Here is a 16,895-nt window from a genome sequence, read left to right on the forward strand (position 1 = left end):
GTTTCCATGTTCACAGCTCTATAATGCTATAGCTGAATGGTCTAGTTCTGCTCTTTCCTCTATGGCTTTGTGCTATTTTAGAAGCGTCAGGAAATCATGTTGCAGCTTTCTAAGACTTTGGTTCGGTCACACTTACAGTATTGTGTTCAATTCTGGTCACCACATTACAGGAAGGATATGAAGGCTTTGGAGAATGTGCAGAAGCTTACCAGGATGCTGCGTGGATTACAGGGTATGAGATATAAGGAGAGGCTGGTCAAACTGGGATTGTTTTCTCTGGAGTTGTGAAGGCTGAGGGGAGACCTGATGGAAGTTTCTAAAATTCTGAGATGCATAGCTAGGGTTGATGGCCAGAATCTTTTTCCCAGAGTTAAAATTCTAGAGGGCATGCATTTAAGGAGAAAGTTCAAAGGAGATGTGAGGGGCACGTTTTTTACAAAGAGAGTGGTAGGAGTGTGGGACGCACTGCCAGGGTTGGTAAAAGAGGCAAATACCCAATAGGGATCTTTAAGGGACTTTAGATAAGCACATCTGCAAGGAATGGAGGGATATGGACCAAGGGCAGGCAGGACGGATTAGTTTGATTTGGCGTCATGTACAGCACAACATGTTCCTGAACTGTGCTTGTTCGGTGTTTATGCACCTGTCCATATGTCTTTTAAATGTAGCAACTGTCACTCCCCGGGCGTATTTGCACTTGAAGGGAATGCACTAAATCATAAGAACACACATTTGATGTAAACCAGTTTAATTTGCTAAAAGTAAGAATGTTGATTTTTGTGAAATTTTAACTTACCATTGTTTTGCAAAGCTGGAAGCCGGGATGGCTACCTGATCTTTGTAAAGTGGCTGAGTGTCCGATTGGATATGCTGCACATCTCGATGACACAAAGCTGAATGGAACATACTTTACCCAGAGATTACTGATGCAGACACAAACACTGAGTGCTCAGTGGGTCTTATGGCATTACTGTTAATTAAGAGAGACTGCTCAATGTTCAATGTTCGAATCAACCACAAAGGCAATTCCCTCTAGAAGCAAGAGAACTTGAGGGAATTATTTCCCAGATTTTGGATCAGTGGGCTGTGTTTTCTCTTTGGTTCAGACTGGGACAGTCTCGGAGTGGGGAGGGGTGTCCAGAGTTCCAGGTGGAATACTCAGCTCTGAGGTAAATTGGAGGGAAAGGTATTGGCAGTGAGAGCCATCAAAACATCATCAACAGGACCCCATGTGACCCCGTCATTCCCCCCAATCCCAATCTAACCCCCTCATTGCCCCAGTCCCAATCTGACCCCCTCATTCCCCCCAATCCCAATCTGACCCCCTCATTCCCCCACCGCAATCTGACCCCCTCATTTCCCCAATCCCAATCTGACCCCCTCATTCCCCACAATCCCAATCTGACCCCCTCATTCCCCATCCCAATCAGAACCCCCTCATTCCCCCCAATCCCAATATGACCCCCTCATTCCCCACAATCCCAATCTAACCCCTCATTCCCCCATCACAATCTGACCCCCTCATTTCCCCCAATCCCAACCTGAACCCCTCATTCCTCAATCCCAATCTGACCCCATCATTCCCCAAATCCCAATCTGACCCCCTCATCCCCCTAATCACAATCTGACCCCATCATTCCCCCAATCCCAACCTGACCCCCCTCATTCCCCAAATCCCAATCTGACCCCCTCATTCCCCAAATCCCAATCTGACTCCCTCATTCCCCCATCCCAATCTGACTCCCTCATTCTCCCAATCCCAATCTGACCCCCTCATTCCCCACATCCCAATCTGACCCCCTCATTCCCCCAATCCCAATCTGACCCCCTCATTCCCCCAATCCCAATCTGACCTCTCATTCCCCCAATTCCAATCTGACCCCGTCATTCCCCCAATCCCAATCTGACCCCCTCATTTCCCACAATCCCAATCTGACCCCCTCAATATCCCCAATCCCAATCTGACCCCATCATTCCCTCATCCCAATCTGGCCCCCTCATTCCCCCAATCCCAATCTGACCCCCTCATTCCCCACAATCCCAATCTGACCCCCTCATTCCCCCATCCCAATCTGACCCCCTCATTCCCCCAATCCCAATCTGCCCCCCTCATTCCCTCCAATCACAATCTGACCCCCTCATTCCCCACAATCCCAATCTGACCCCATCATTCCCCCAATCCCAATCTGATGCCTCATTCCCCCTAATCCCAATTTTACCCCCTCATTCTCCCCAATCCCAATCTGACCCCATCATTCCCTCATCCCAATCTGGCCCCCTCATTCCCCCAATCCCAATCTGACCCCCTCATTCCCCACAATCCCAATCTGACCCCCTCATTCCCCCATCCCAATCTGACCCCCTCATTCCCCCAATCCCAATCTGCCCCCCTCATTCCCTCCAATCACAATCTGACCCCCTCATTCCCCACAATCCCAATCTGACCCCCTCATTCCCCACAATCCCAATCTGACCCCCTCATTCCCCCATCCCAATCTGACCCCCTCATTCCCCCAATCCCAATCTGCCCCCCTCATTCCCTCCAATCACAATCTGACCCCCTCATTCCCCACAATCCCAATCTGACCCCATCATTCCCCCAATCCCAATCTGATGCCTCATTCCCCCTAATCCCAATCTTACCCCCTCATTCTCCCCAATCCCAATCTGACCCCCTCATTCCCCACAATCCCAATCTGACCCCATCATTCCCCCAATCCCAATCTGATGCCTCATTCCCCCTAATCCCAATCTGATGCCTCATTCCCCCTAATCCCAATCTTACCCCCTCATTCCCCCATCCCAATCTGACTCCCTCATTCTCCCAATCCCAATCTGACCCCCTCATTCCCCACATCCCAATCTGACCCCCTCATTCCCCCAATCCCAATCTGACCCCCTCATTCCCCCAATCCCAATCTGACCTCTCATTCCCCCAATTCCAATCTGACCCCGTCATTCCCCCAATCCCAATCTGACCCCCTCATTTCCCACAATCCCAATCTGACCCCCTCAATATCCCCAATCCCAATCTGACCCCATCATTCCCTCATCCCAATCTGGCCCCCTCATTCCCCCAATCCCAATCTGACCCCCTCATTCCCCACAATCCCAATCTGACCCCCTCATTCCCCCATCCCAATCTGACCCCCTCATTCCCCCAATCCCAATCTGCCCCCCTAATTCCCTCCAATCACAATCTGACCCCCTCATTCCCCACAATCCCAATCTGACCCCATCATTCCCCCAATCCCAATCTGATGCCTCATTCCCCCTAATCCCAATCTTACCCCCTCATTCTCCCCAATCCCAATCTGACCCCTCATTCCCCACAATCCCAATCTTACCCCCTCATTCCCCACAATCCCAATCTGCCCCCTCATTCCCCCAATCCCAATCTTACCCTATCATTCCCCCCATCCCAATCTGACCCCATCATTCCCGCCAATCCCAATCTGACCTTGTCATTCTCCCCCAATCCCAGTTTGATTCCTCTGTGCTTGTGTGATCCGATGCTCTGCCCCCGTTTCCCATGTGACTACCCTGTCCTGGTGTGATGCCCCTATTCCAGTGTAACCATGTAGTGATCGGTTGTGATCCCACATTCAACCAATGGTAGCTCCTTTGTCCTGGTGTGGTTTGGCTTGACCCATTGCCCTGATGTGATCCGCTGTGATCCAAGTCTCCTGTTCCACTGTGATCCCCCATCCCGATGTAATCTCCCTGTCCCAGTGTGATCCATTCTGATCCACTTGTCTCTGTGTGACTCCCTCCATCCAAGTGAGATCTATTGTGACTCCCCCGTCCTGGCTGATCCCAGTGGGATCCTTTGTGAGCTCCCCCCCCCCCCCATTCTGCTGTGATCCCTGTCCACCTTGACCCCTCAACCCCGTTGTGATCTCTCTGTCCCAGTGTGATCCCAGTGTCATCCTCTATCCCTGTGTGATGTACAGCATTTAAAAGGTATCTGGATGGTACATGAATACAGAGTTATGGGCAAAGTGCTGGCAAAAGGGATTAGATTAATTTATGATATCTGGTCAGCATGGACGAGTTGGGCCGAAGGGCCTGTTTCCATGCTGTTCGTCTCAATGGCTCTATGATCCGCTGTGATCTTCTGTCCTTGTGTGATCCTCAGTGGTCTCTCTGTAGCCGGGGGGTGGAATCCGCTGTGATCCAGTCTGGGTGCTGCTGGCTCTCTCTCTCTCTCCCTCGGATCTGAAGTTACTTTCAGTTGCACTTTCGGAGTTGGGGCTGAGGAAGTGAGCTGCAGAGATGGCGCTGATGGAGGTGTGCCGTGTTCAGGACTGGAACCTGTACGATCTCCCTCTCAGACAGAGCATCCTTGCTCTAACCCAAGGCCGGGAGCTCGCTCTCGGTGCCGGGGACGGACAGTTGGCGGTGCCGCTCGGTCTGGATGTGAGTAATTGTAGGTTGGTGCCTGACTTCCGTCCCTGTCGGTTCCGGGGAGTTCAATGAGGACCCAGTTTCGGTCAAAAATTCCCCGGAGAAAACGATCAGAGAAACAGGGGACAAGCGGGGTAGGGCAGAGTGTGCCAGGCAGACGGGGGCACATTGCTGAGAGAGTGTGTAACATAGCTACAGAACCGGATAGCAGACAGACAGACACTCTGTGTGTGTGTGTGTGTGTGAGAGAGAGAGGGCAGTGTGTGTGTGTGTGAGAGAGAGAGAGAGAGAGGGCTGTGTGAGGGAGAGAGGGCAGTGTGTGTGTGTGTGAGAGAGAGAGGGCAGTGTGTGTGTGTGAGAGAGGGAGAGAGGGCTGTGTGAGGGAGAGAGGGCAGTGTGTGTGTAAGAGAGAGAGAGGGCAGTGTGTGTGTGAGAGAGAGAGAGGGCTGTGTGTGTATGAGAGAGAGAGAGCAGTGTGTGTGTGTGAGGGAGAGAGGGCAGTGTGTGTGTGTGTGAGAGAGAGAGGGCAGTGTGTGTGTGTGAGAGAGGGAGAGAGGGCTGTGTGAGGGAGAGAGGGCAGTGTGTGTGTAAGAGAGAGAGAGGGCAGTGTGTGTGTGAGAGAGAGAGAGGGCTGTGTGTGTGTGTGTGTGTGAGAGAGAGGGCAGTGTGTGTGTGAGAGAGAGGGCAGTGTGTGTGTGAGAGAGAGGGCAGTGTGTGTGAGAGGGCAGTGTGTGTGTGTGAGAGAGAGGGCAGTGTGTATGTCTGTGTGTGTGAGAGAGAGAGGGCAGTGTGTATGTCTGTGTGTGTGAGAGAGAGAGAGGGCAGTGTGTATGTCTGTGTGTGTGTGAGAGAGAGGGCAGTGTGTATGTCTGTGTGTGTGTGAGAGAGAGAGAGGGCAGTGTGTATGTCTGTGTGTGTGAGAGAGAGAGGGCAGTGTGTATGTCTGTGTGTGTGTGAGAGAGAGAGAGGGCAGTGTGTATGTCTGTGTGTGTGAGAGAGAGAGGGCAGTGTGTATGTCTGTGTGTGTGTGAGAGAGAGAGAGGGCAGTGTGTATGTCTGTGTGTGTGAGAGAGAGAGAGAGGGCAGTGTGTATGTCTGTGTGTGTGTGAGAGAGGGCAGTGTGTATGTCTGTGTGTGTGAGAGAGAGGGCAGTGTGTATGTCTGTGTGTGTGAGAGAGAGAGAGAGGGCAGTGTGTATGTCTGTGTGTGTGTGAGAGAGGGCAGTGTGTATGTCTGTGTGTGAGAGACAGAGAGAGAGAGAGAGAGAGGGACAGAAAAACAGGACACCAGTGTTGGAGAGAGGGAGAGTCACTAACCCTCGTGTCATGACTACCAATCGCGAGAGACTTCAAGTTGACAGTGACCTCCTCCCTCTCCAGAAACACCTGGCTGCAGTTATAAAGGCATACAGATGTTGAGTCGAAGGTCTCCCTCACAAGCTCTCAGGCTGTACCTGCTGGTGGGTTCCTTTGCCTGGCGCCTGACAGTCGCAGATTGAATTGTGAAATACTCCACACAGTCATGTCTGATTTACTCTGCCTGTTTCAGAGTTACTATGATAGTTCAGACCATGACTGCTGAGGTGCAATATTTTAACCCAAGTCTAACACTGAAGCACTTTAAAAGTGGTGACCTTTTGAATCAAAGGGACATTGCCAGGCTTTGTAGTTTTTCTCACTTCATTCAACTGCGTTGAACTTGGTTTCAAATCTCCAAGAGCTATTATGAACACCAATGTAACAGCTTTATGAGTTAAAATTTAACTCCACCCCCATAACACCCCTCTTCCCACCCCATATAAACAGCAAAAAAAAAATGGGAATGATGGGGCAGACTGAATGACTGGAAAGGCAGTTCAATGGTCCTTGTCTACAGGGCTCACTGAGATGGTCCTATTCACTTACCATACAGTCATAGAGATGTACAGCACGGAAACAGACCCTTCGGTCCAACCCGTCCATGCCAACCAGATATTCCAAACCCAATCTAGTCCTACCTGCCAGCACCTGGCCCATATCCCTCCAAACCCTTCCTATTCATATAACCATCCAAATGCCTCTTAAATGTTACAATTGTACCAGCCTCCACCACATCCTCTGGCAGCTCATTCCATACCCTTTGTGTGAAAACATTGCCCCTTTGGTCTCTTTTATATCTTTCCCCTCTCACCCTAAACCTATGCCCTCTAGTTCTGGACTCCCTCACCCCAGGAAAGAGACTTTGTCTATTTATCCTATCCATGCCCCTCATAATTTTTTTGTGGTGGAGAAATTGTGGGAGTCTATAATTAAGGATGGGGTAGCTGAACACCTCAATCTTCCTCCCTCTACAAGGATCTCAGTGAGTCCCTCTCTCACTGCACCCACCAGGTCATTGACCTGCAATCTTCTTCCCGACCTCTCCGCCCCCACCCCCTCTCCGGCCTATCACCCTCACCTTAACCTCCTTCCACCTCTCGCATTCCCAACGCCCCTCCTCCAAGTCCCTCCTTCCTACCTTTTATCTTAGCCTGCTTGGCACACCCTCCTCATTCCTGAAGAAGGGCTTTTGACCGAAACATTGATTCTCCTGCTCCTTGGATGCTGCCTGACCTGCTGTGCTTTTCCAGCAACACATTTTTCAGCTTTGATCTCCAGCATCTGCAGTCCTCACTTTCTCCTAGCCGAACACCTTGACAATTTTCAACTAATCAGGTGGGTTAGACTGACAAATCTCATTAACTTTTTTTGACCAGGTGATTAAGTTAGAAGACAGGGGAATGTTACTGGTAGAGTTCAATGCAAGCAAGTATGAGATTACCCATTTTGGGGGCTGAAAATAGATCAAGGTTCTTTCTAGATAGTATGAAGTAAATTAATGTTGTTTATATGGACTTTCAGAAAACATTTTTTAAATTCCACAGAAGAGACTGTCAACTAAGTTCAAAGCCCACAAACAGACGGGTAATTACTGAGATGGCTGGGAAATTAGTTGAGTGGCAGATAGTAGGGAAACTGAGTAGGTACTCAAATTGGCAGGATGTAACCAGTGGTATGCTATAGGCATCTGTGTTAGGGCCACATTTATTCACATTATTTATTAATGACTTGGATAATGGCATCGAATGTCAACTGTCCACATTTGCTGATGACACAAAGTTAGGTGACAAATGTAGACAATGTAAATGACAGCATAAAGTTTCAAGAGGATATCAAAGTGAAAGGGCAAAACTGTGGCAGGTAGACTTCAATGCAACCAAGTGTGAGGTTACCCATGCTGTGGGCTGAAAATAGATCAAAGTTCTTTCTAGATAATAGGAGGTTACATATAATGGATATCCAAAGAGATTTGGGTGTTCAGGTGCATCAGTCTTTAAAATGTTATAAACCGGTGTAAAAAATAATCAAGAAAGCTAATGGAACACTAGTTTTTATATTTACAGGACCAGCGTATAAGGATGCAGAAGTTATGCTGCAGTTATAGAAAGCCCTGGTTAAACCACAGTTAGATCTGTGCACCACTTCTTAGGAAGGAGATATAGGCTTTGGTGAGAGTACAACATATGTTTACAATAATGATGTCTGGACTCCAAGGGTTAGATTTGAGAAACTGTATATAATTACTCAAATTAGGCCTTTTAACTCCGGAATTTAGAAGGAGTGATCTGATTGAAGTCTTCAAGATATTGACAGGAGAAGACGGAGTAGATGAAGATAAATTATATCCAATATTAAGGGATTCTGGAACTATGGGCACAGTCTGAGAATTACGGCCAGACCATTCAGGAGAGATGGTAGGCAACGTTTCAACACACAAAGGGTGGTAGCGATTTGGAACTCTCTTCCATCAATGGCAGTGGATGCTGGATCAGTTGTTAATTTTAAATCTGAGACAGACAAAGTTCCATTAAGCAAATATATTAAGGGATATGGGGCAAAGGCAGATATAAGGAGTTAGGCCACACATCAGCCAAAATTTCATTGAGAGATCTACACCTGTTCTTAATTCTGACAACAGTCCTCCAGACCTCCTGATATCAAGCTCACAAGAATAAAAGAACAAAAAAAATCCATGTTGCCTTACAGTTAACTGTCAATCATTTTTAATTGTTGCATTCAATGTGCCAACCAATCAGCACTCTCCTCTCATGCAGTACAGTGCCCACATCCCATGCCAAATAAAAATATCCATCTTCTATGTTTACCTTTTTGCAGCCAGTGAGATTCCTTAAACCATACATTGACGGTGATGATGGGGTTGAGATTAAACTCCATCACGGTACAACCACCCTGGCTTTTAAGTTTCAACATGGAGTGATGGTTGCCGTGGATTCCCGAGCTTCAGCAGGCTCCTACATTGGTAAGTGATCAAACATTGCCACAGCTCTGTGGGAGCACTCTCCACATGGAGTTTAATCATCGTGCCTAGTCCTTTCTCCAGATTGCGAGTGAATCATCCAAATCTGAGGTTTACAAACTGATTGTTCCTGTCAGAGAGTCAGGGACCAATGATGTTGTAAGAATCTTACTTTCACCTTGAAGACTTTGACGCTCTCTATTTCACAAAGTAGGGGAACAAAGAAAGTTCCAAGGCCCAACACAACAATTTTCTTATATATTAATAAAATGTTGGGTTTGTAGGCTGGGCCAGCATTTATTGTCCTTGAGGAGGTGGTGGGTTACTGCAGTCCATTTGGTGCAGGTTGACCTACAATGCTGTTAAAAAGGGAACTCCAGATTTTGACTCAGCAACAGTGAAGGAAAGATGGTATATTTCCAAGTCAGGATGGTGACTGGCTTGGAAGGGAACTTGCAAGTGATGCCATTCCCATGTATCTGCTGTCCTTGTCCTTCCATATGGAAGTGGCCATGAGTTTGGAAGGTTCTGCTGAAGGATTTTTGGTTAATTTCTGCCGCTACTGCGTGTGGTGACAAAGGGGGTGAATGTTTGTGGATGTGGTAGCAATCAAGAGAGATGCTTTGTCCTGGATTGTGTCAAGTTCCTTCAGTATTGTTGGAGCTGCACCCATCCAGGCAAGTCGGGGGTATTCCAACACTGCTGACTTGTGCCTTGTAGATGGCAAAACAGGCTGTGGGAAGTCAGGAGGTGAGTCACTCCCCATAGGATTGCTAGCCTCTGACCTGCTCTTGTAACCATTGTATTTATGTGCCAAGTCCAGTTGAGTTTCTCGTCAATGGTAAACCTCAGGTTCACTCTTGGAGGAGATTGTCATTGCCAGGCTGGTGTATGAAAACAAAGCAGCCAACTCTTGGAAAGATAATCGATTTTAGGCAGACATCACTCAAACTTGGACGTTCAGGGCACAGTACCAAAACTTGAAGGTAGTATTCAGAAAGGGTGTAGCTGGGCCAGAAAGGATAATCTACTGGAAAGGATTGTTGAAGTGGGCTGAGCAAATGCAGAGCAAACTAAATTCAATCCAGAAAGTAGGAAGTGATAAATTTTGATGGGAAGCCAAAGCAGAGGTTGTACAGACAAATTGAATGTGAGTTTTGGGAACAGACTTAGTTAATGGACCTGCTTGTATATGGCTTGAAAGAAAGACTAGTTGAGCTTAGGAACATATATTTATAAATAGAAGCATAGAGTATAAACGCCTTGATATTATTCTGAACCGTACCCAAGCTTGGCTCTCTGTGTTAAGCAGGAGATGAAGGGTTTGATGAATGTACAGAAGAGATATACTTGAGATTAATCCAGTTGCATTACTGCACTGTGAAGGTGGAATTGCTCCCATCAGCAAAGTGAAGTTTGAGGAGCTTAGTGCTGGAAAATGAGACTGACTTACCATAGATTCAGAGTAGTCTTTTGTTGGTACAGACTCAATGGGCCAAAGGGCCTCTTCTGTGCTGGATGATTCAATGATTCAAGGTGGATAAAATCAGGAGGGACTTGGACTGAGCTCGTAGAGAGAAACTGATTGATAAGAGAGTTGAGAGCCAGCCTTAAGATGAATGGTAACAGAGCCAGAGGTAACATGAAGCAAAGTGTTCAACACAACCAGTGATCAGAGGCTGGAGTACCTGAGTCTCCAGCATCATCTGTGTTCGTTTCAGATTTACAGCATCCACTTCCAGCTTAACTTCATTAGTAAATTAGGAATTCATTTATTCTTTTGCTGTCGTTAAGAGATAAGATTGTTTACAACAAATAGAGCTGTTTTCTGTCAATAACGAAACAGTGTGAACTCTTTTTGTCCTGAATAGCTCAGGCATTTGGTCACCTTGCTGGTTTAATTGGATTGGTACACATTTGTGGAAAGCTTGTGGAATAGTGGGGCTTGATTATAAGCCAACAATCCCAATTGATAATCCATAAACAAATACACAGACATTTGTATATGTGCACATCTCAGGGCATACACATTCAACCACAGACAGCTATCCACACACACACACACACAATCATAAAGTATGCACACAGACAGGGACACACACACACATAGATGCACAGATGTAAATGCACACATAGCTGTATACTCATATACATGTTCAGACCAAGACAGGTAGATAGCACACAAAGTTACAGAGGTAAGATCATCTGAGGCACAAAGAGTATGATTGAAGTATCTCTATGCTCTTTTATTTAGACACCCAGACGTTCAAGAAGGTGATTGAGATAAACCCCTACCTGCTGGGCACAATGTCGGGCAGTGCTGCAGACTGTGTCTTCTGGGAGAGAATGTTGGCCAAACAGTGCAGGTAATCATCCAGTTCAGAAAAGGCTCTTTGGCCCATTGAGTCTGTCCCAATAAATAACTCCCTGAGTCTACTTGTCCTACATGAGAACATGCTGAGCTGTTCAGTGAATGGGAGATATCACAAAGCAAAATACATGGGATAGGATCATTAGTTTAAACCATTTACAGAACTAGACCCCGATTAAATACTCCAGTACACAAATAATGCCAGATGAATGTCATTCAAACATGTCATCACTTTGTCTCACTGTAATTCTCTGTTTTGCAGGATTTACAAATTACGGAACAAGAAACGTATCTCAGTGTCTGCTGCATCCAAACTGTTGGCTAACATGGTGTCTGAGTATAAAGGCATGGGGCTCTCGATGGGAACCATGATCTGTGGCTGGGATGAGAAGGTGAGTCGCAGCAGGGGGGAAGGGAGGGGAGGATGAAGGATTGAGAAGCTGGAGGCGAAGGGTCAGGAGTGAGGGTTGGGGAATATGAGGGAAGAGATGAAGATCGTGGATGAGGGGATGTGGGAATATTGATGTAGATGGTGATCTGGGATTGAAAGGTTGAAGGTAACTTCCAAGCAGTTCCTGATCAGATGAAGAATTGGTTATTGATCCACGTGTCAGACTATTGGTCCTGTTATTTACAATTTATAATTGTGAAGCAAGTCCAGCAGCTGCTGTGAAACATTAATTAAACAATCTGTCTTTGATTTGAGAGTCAGATGGATATTGAAACAAAACTATGGTAATGTGGTAAAGAGTGCAATGACATAGATGTTGAATCTCTCTGTTAATTGAAAACAGACACTCAGAAAAGCTCACCTCGCCTCTTAATCTGTTAAAAGAGTGAAGGACTGAAAGAGAACTCTTAATTTCCACTATTTAAAGAAAAATAACAATTTATTGTCTTAACAGAACACTATTAACAAACTCAACACTTTTTCCCCTAACTGAACACAATCCTATTGACATGCTGCTCCAATAACACAATTATTAAACATTACATTAATTTAATCTCAATTCCACAAAGTCTCTGTCTTCTCTGCTATCTGCTATCTTCCATCGACTGATCTCACTGCGTCTGCTTCTTTCTTTTTACCATGAATATGTTTTACAGAAAAAGGTACCTTTTTATAGAGGTCTTCAAATTCCTTTGGCAGTAAGTTGTTAGTTGGGCAGTTACCTCTCCAACTCTTTGGCAGTTGCTCTGACTATTTTTCAAAATGCCTGTGTTTTTATATCCCCAACATTGTCCCTTCTCATTGGTCCAATATTGTCGAAACAATAAATTCAAACTCAGTTGGAATTTATTATCCTTGGCACAATTTAAGGTAATTGGTGTAAATTTGAATTGTTGTCAAAACAGCAACCAAGACTCGGGTATCCAATTAACAGCCATTTGTTACATGCATTTTGGAACAGCTTGTCTTCCAGCCGTTCTGTTCCAGCAGCTGTGCCTGCAATTTAAGTTTATTTCAGTATTCAGAAAACACTCTCTATTTTAAAATGAGCGTACTTGCTTTTGACTTTGTAACAAGAGTATGAGAGTGGGAATAAAGGATAGAATTGGTATTGACATAATAGCCTGAATGGCTTCTTCCTGCACTGTATCTTTGTATGATTCCATCAGAAACACACCTCAAGTCTCACCTCAGCTTCAACATCAAATGCATTGAATGTCAGGGGAATAAGTTCAATTAATTATAGGATAGAAAATGAATACGATGTGGATTATTCCTGTGTGAGGTAGATTCACTAAGCATGCTTGTGAATCTCACACATAGAACAATTTGACGGGACAAAGAGTAATGTGTTGCTCTGGGTGTGTGAGCTGGGGGCTGCCGAGTTGTTCAGTGGGACTTGATAGAGGTTAGCAAGTGACAACACAGCACAGAGCTGAGTACCATCTAATTCAGTGTCCAACTAAGGACAACGTGACCAATTGAGCCAATGGATCAGACTGAGGCCATTCTGCCCACTCTACCTTTGGTTCCACTTTTAAAGATTATCTATTACTCCCACTTGCCTGTTCCAGGATAAAACAGGACAAGAATCCCATTCACCACTTCCACCATTCACCAATCCTCAACACAGTGCTCAATAGTAGCCACTTGTACATTGGATATGGGCACAGAAACAGGCCATTTGGCCCACAAGGTTCATACTGGTGTTCATGCATCTTTCGTGCCTCCTCCCACCTTCCCTGATCTAAATCCATCATCAGTTCCAAACCAGTATTCCCTTCATCCTCAGCTTCCTCACTCCTGTTTCCTTATAAACTATCGATAAGGACACCCTTCATCCACTCCCTCTGGGAGTGAGTTCCACAATCTCCCCATTCCCAGGGGAAGAAATATATTCCTGATTGGATTTCTTGGTGACTGTCTCATACCAACGTTCTCACGTTATCTTCCTCCTCAGGAGAAAGAATGTGGAGCAAACTATCATCATCATTTCAAAGACCTCAGAGTAGGCCACTGGTTCAGCCATCTCTCTGTGAGGGAGAAGGGACCCGATCAGTCAGTCCTTTCCTGGTCTGTACACTCCACGTTTCTGGTCTCATCCTTATAAATACCACAGGGACAGGGATTGGCATTGTCACAACCAAGGCCAGAGGAGGGTACGGAGCTCACACCATGGTTGTCAGTGGCTAAGCAGCAACTTGAATATAGCCTGACAGTTTTATCATTCTGTATTCCTTCTCTAGGGCCCAGGTCTTTACTATGTGGGTGATAACGGGATGAGACTCTCTGGCAGCATGTTCTCCACGGGCTCAGGCAGCAGTTACGCATACGGTGTTATGGACAGCGGATATCGATATGACCTGTCGGTGAAGGAGGCCTATGATTTGGCGCAGCGTGCCATCTATCATGCCACCCACCGCGATGCGTACTCTGGAGGCACAGTTAACAGTGAGTGCAATCATCCGGCACTAAATGTGTGGCCGATTACTGTATAACGTGGATCGATGGGAGGTTATTCGCTTTGGTAACAAAAACCTCTGAGGCTCCATGAGGCTCGGATCAGCCCGCATTTGGAATATTTGGTGCAGTTTTGGGCCCCATATCTCAGGAAGGATGTACTGGCCCTGGAGCATGTTCAGAGGAGGTTCATGATAAGGGTCCCAGGACTGAAAAGCTTAACATATGAGGAAGATTTGAAGACTTAGGGCCTATATTCTATGGAGTTGAGAAGGTTGAGGGGATATCTAATTGAAACATACAGAATACTGAATGGCCTGGACAGAGTGGATGTTGGGAAGATATTTCCATTAGTAGGAGAGACTAGGACCTGAGGGCACAGCCTTCAAGTAAAGGAAAGACCTCTTAGAACGGAGATAGAGAGAAACTTCTTCAGCCAGAGAGTGGGGAATCTATGGGATTCATTGCCACAAGAAGACTGTGGAGGCCAGGTCATTGAGTAGATTTAAGACAGAGATGGATCGATTCATGAGTATCAAGGGGATCAGGAGTTATGGGGAGAAAGCAGGAGAATGGCATTGAGAAACATATCAGCCATGACTGAATGGTGGAGCAGACTCAATGGGCTGGATGGCCTAATTTCTGCTCTTATATCTTATAGTCTTAGGGTCTTAAAAGGTGAAAGTGGACTGAGTTGGATGATCAACCGTGATATATAATGAATGTTGGAGCAGGCTGAAAGTGCTGATTGGCCTCCTACTGCTTTTCTTTTTTCAATATCTTTGTACATGGAGCTCCCAAACTACCTCTCACATTGCCAACTGGAAGGAGCTTCATTGCTGCAATTAGGCAGGAGAATAGACACCAGCCTTGGTCCAGAAGGTCAGGGGGCTGAGCAGTGTGCTAACAGGGTACCACAGGCAACAGCTCAAACAGCACGATAAGGACTACAATAAGAGTATGGCAATGCAAAGATATCAACTCTCAAAGTATGGGGAAAAAGTTTTAAAAGTTATGCACAGATTAAATGACTGGGCAGGAAGATGATGCTGGAGCATCATTTAGGGAGTGGCTTTGATCAGAAGAATATACAATCCGAATATGTTTTACAAGGTGAGTAACATGTAAGGTTCAATGTTGAATGAACTTTGGAGAGTTATTCGGTGTAACAGCTAATGTTTAATGTCCAGTGAAAGCAAACGTGAGGTAGACAGAGAGAAAGGACAAAAATTCAGGTTGGGGATAGTAATGATTGTGGAACACATTGTGGAGTTAGAAGGAGGGGTTATCTTTAACAGGGGTGCAGCAGACTCCATTTGGTTCCCACTAGTGCTGGTATTCTATAGGCTGAACAATAGTGAGAGAGAGAGATCAGGAGGTAAGTCTCAACATAAATCGCACAGCTGATTAAAACATACACAGCAGCTTTTTACATATGTACAGACCGTAAGTTTCTGTTTGTCACTGTTTCCTGCAAGTGAAGTAGAAGGAGCGAAATGTGTTTCTTTTGTGCGGTGCAAGGTTAATATTGTGTCTGTTTTGTTTCACAGTGTATCACATGCGGGAAAATGGCTGGGTCAAAGTGTCTCAGGAAGATGTTGGTGTTCTGCACCACAGGTACACTGCAGAGACCCCGTGAGCTGCTCAAGACTCATTTGAAATCAAATCTCAGTCAAGACCAGCAACTAAAGCGACCATTGGACCAGTAGGCTGTGTGAATGGTTTACAGTTGACTGTTCACTGAAGTAAACTTAAACTTCAGTTTACTGAATAAATAAATACAATCTTACTCCAAACCAATTTGAGTGTACAATTTTTATTGTTGCTTGTCTCATCTGCACATTATTCAGACTGAATGAGTTTAAATCATGGGGGGAGCAGCAGAGTAGTTCCTCAGTGCTCCAGCCAACAGTCATCCCTCAACCAGTATCACATAAACTGCAGTTACCAGAGTAGTATTATCGCCTTGTTGTTTGTGGGAGCTTGCTGTGCACATCTTGGAAGCTGTGCTTCCTGCTGGACAATAAGACCTACACTTCAAAATGTCCTACAGTGGCTGTGAAGAGACTGAAGTGGCTGTGAAAAACACTATGCAAATGCAAGGCTTTCTTTCAAATTAATTTTTCAATCAAATACAGTATTAGGTTTAAGATTCCTGTGATGTCTAAATGAACCATAAATTTAAGGGGAAGTAGTGACACAATGCCACTGTTATCAAACTATTAACCCACAGACCCACTCTAATGTTCAGTGATATGAGTTGAATTCTGCCAGGGAAGGTGCTGACATTTAAATAAAGCTAACCTAATAGTGACTAATTAACCCACCCAGAGTGAGGGAAATCTGCCATCCTTACCTGGTCTGGCCCACACATGATTCCAGACCTACAGCAATGTGCTTGACTCTTAACTTCCCTTCAAACTTGTTGACCAAGACAGATACTCCAAGGGCAATTAGGGATAGGCAATAAATACTGGCCCAGCCAGCAACACTCATGTCCCCAAAAGCATATAAAAAGAGATATGTGTATTCCACTTACTTGAAGATTTCTGGTGTTAATTTACAGCTGAACTGGTGAGGCAGCAGTGGTTAGCCAGAGACCCGGGTTCAATTCCCGACTCAGGCGACTGACTGTGTGGAGTTTGCACATTCTCCCCGTGTCTGCGTGGGTTTCCTCCGGGTGCTCCGGTTTCCTCCCACAGTCCAAAGATGTGCAGGTCAGGTGAATTGGCCATGCTAAATTGCCCGTAGTGTTAGGTAAGGGGTAAATGTAGGGGTATGGGTGGGTTGCGCTTCGGCGGGTCGGTGTGGACTTGTTGGGCCGAAGGGCCTGTTTCCACACTGAAAGTAATCTAATCTAATCTAATCTAA

General features: G+C 45.9%; 1 protein-coding gene across 1 annotated transcript; it reads left to right on the top strand.

Moving 5' to 3' along the window:
- Positions 1–4,225: 4,225 nt before the first annotated feature.
- LOC122541277 (proteasome subunit beta type-5) lies at positions 4,226–15,824 on the top strand. Its single transcript, XM_043677897.2, has 6 exons — positions 4,226–4,419; positions 8,601–8,745; positions 10,997–11,108; positions 11,376–11,505; positions 13,811–14,015; positions 15,575–15,824. Exons 1-6 carry the CDS (start codon positions 4,276–4,278, stop codon positions 15,661–15,663), a joined length of 825 nt encoding a protein of 274 aa, XP_043533832.2. The 5' UTR covers positions 4,226–4,275; the 3' UTR covers positions 15,664–15,824.
- The last annotated feature ends 1,071 nt before the right edge of the window (positions 15,825–16,895 follow it).

Source organism: Chiloscyllium plagiosum, unplaced genomic scaffold (genome assembly GCF_037043375.1).
Source record: "Chiloscyllium plagiosum isolate Xiang-an unplaced genomic scaffold, Cpla_swu_hap1 HiC_scaffold_35, whole genome shotgun sequence".
In the NCBI taxonomy this organism is placed as follows: Eukaryota; Metazoa; Chordata; class Chondrichthyes; order Orectolobiformes; family Hemiscylliidae; genus Chiloscyllium; species Chiloscyllium plagiosum.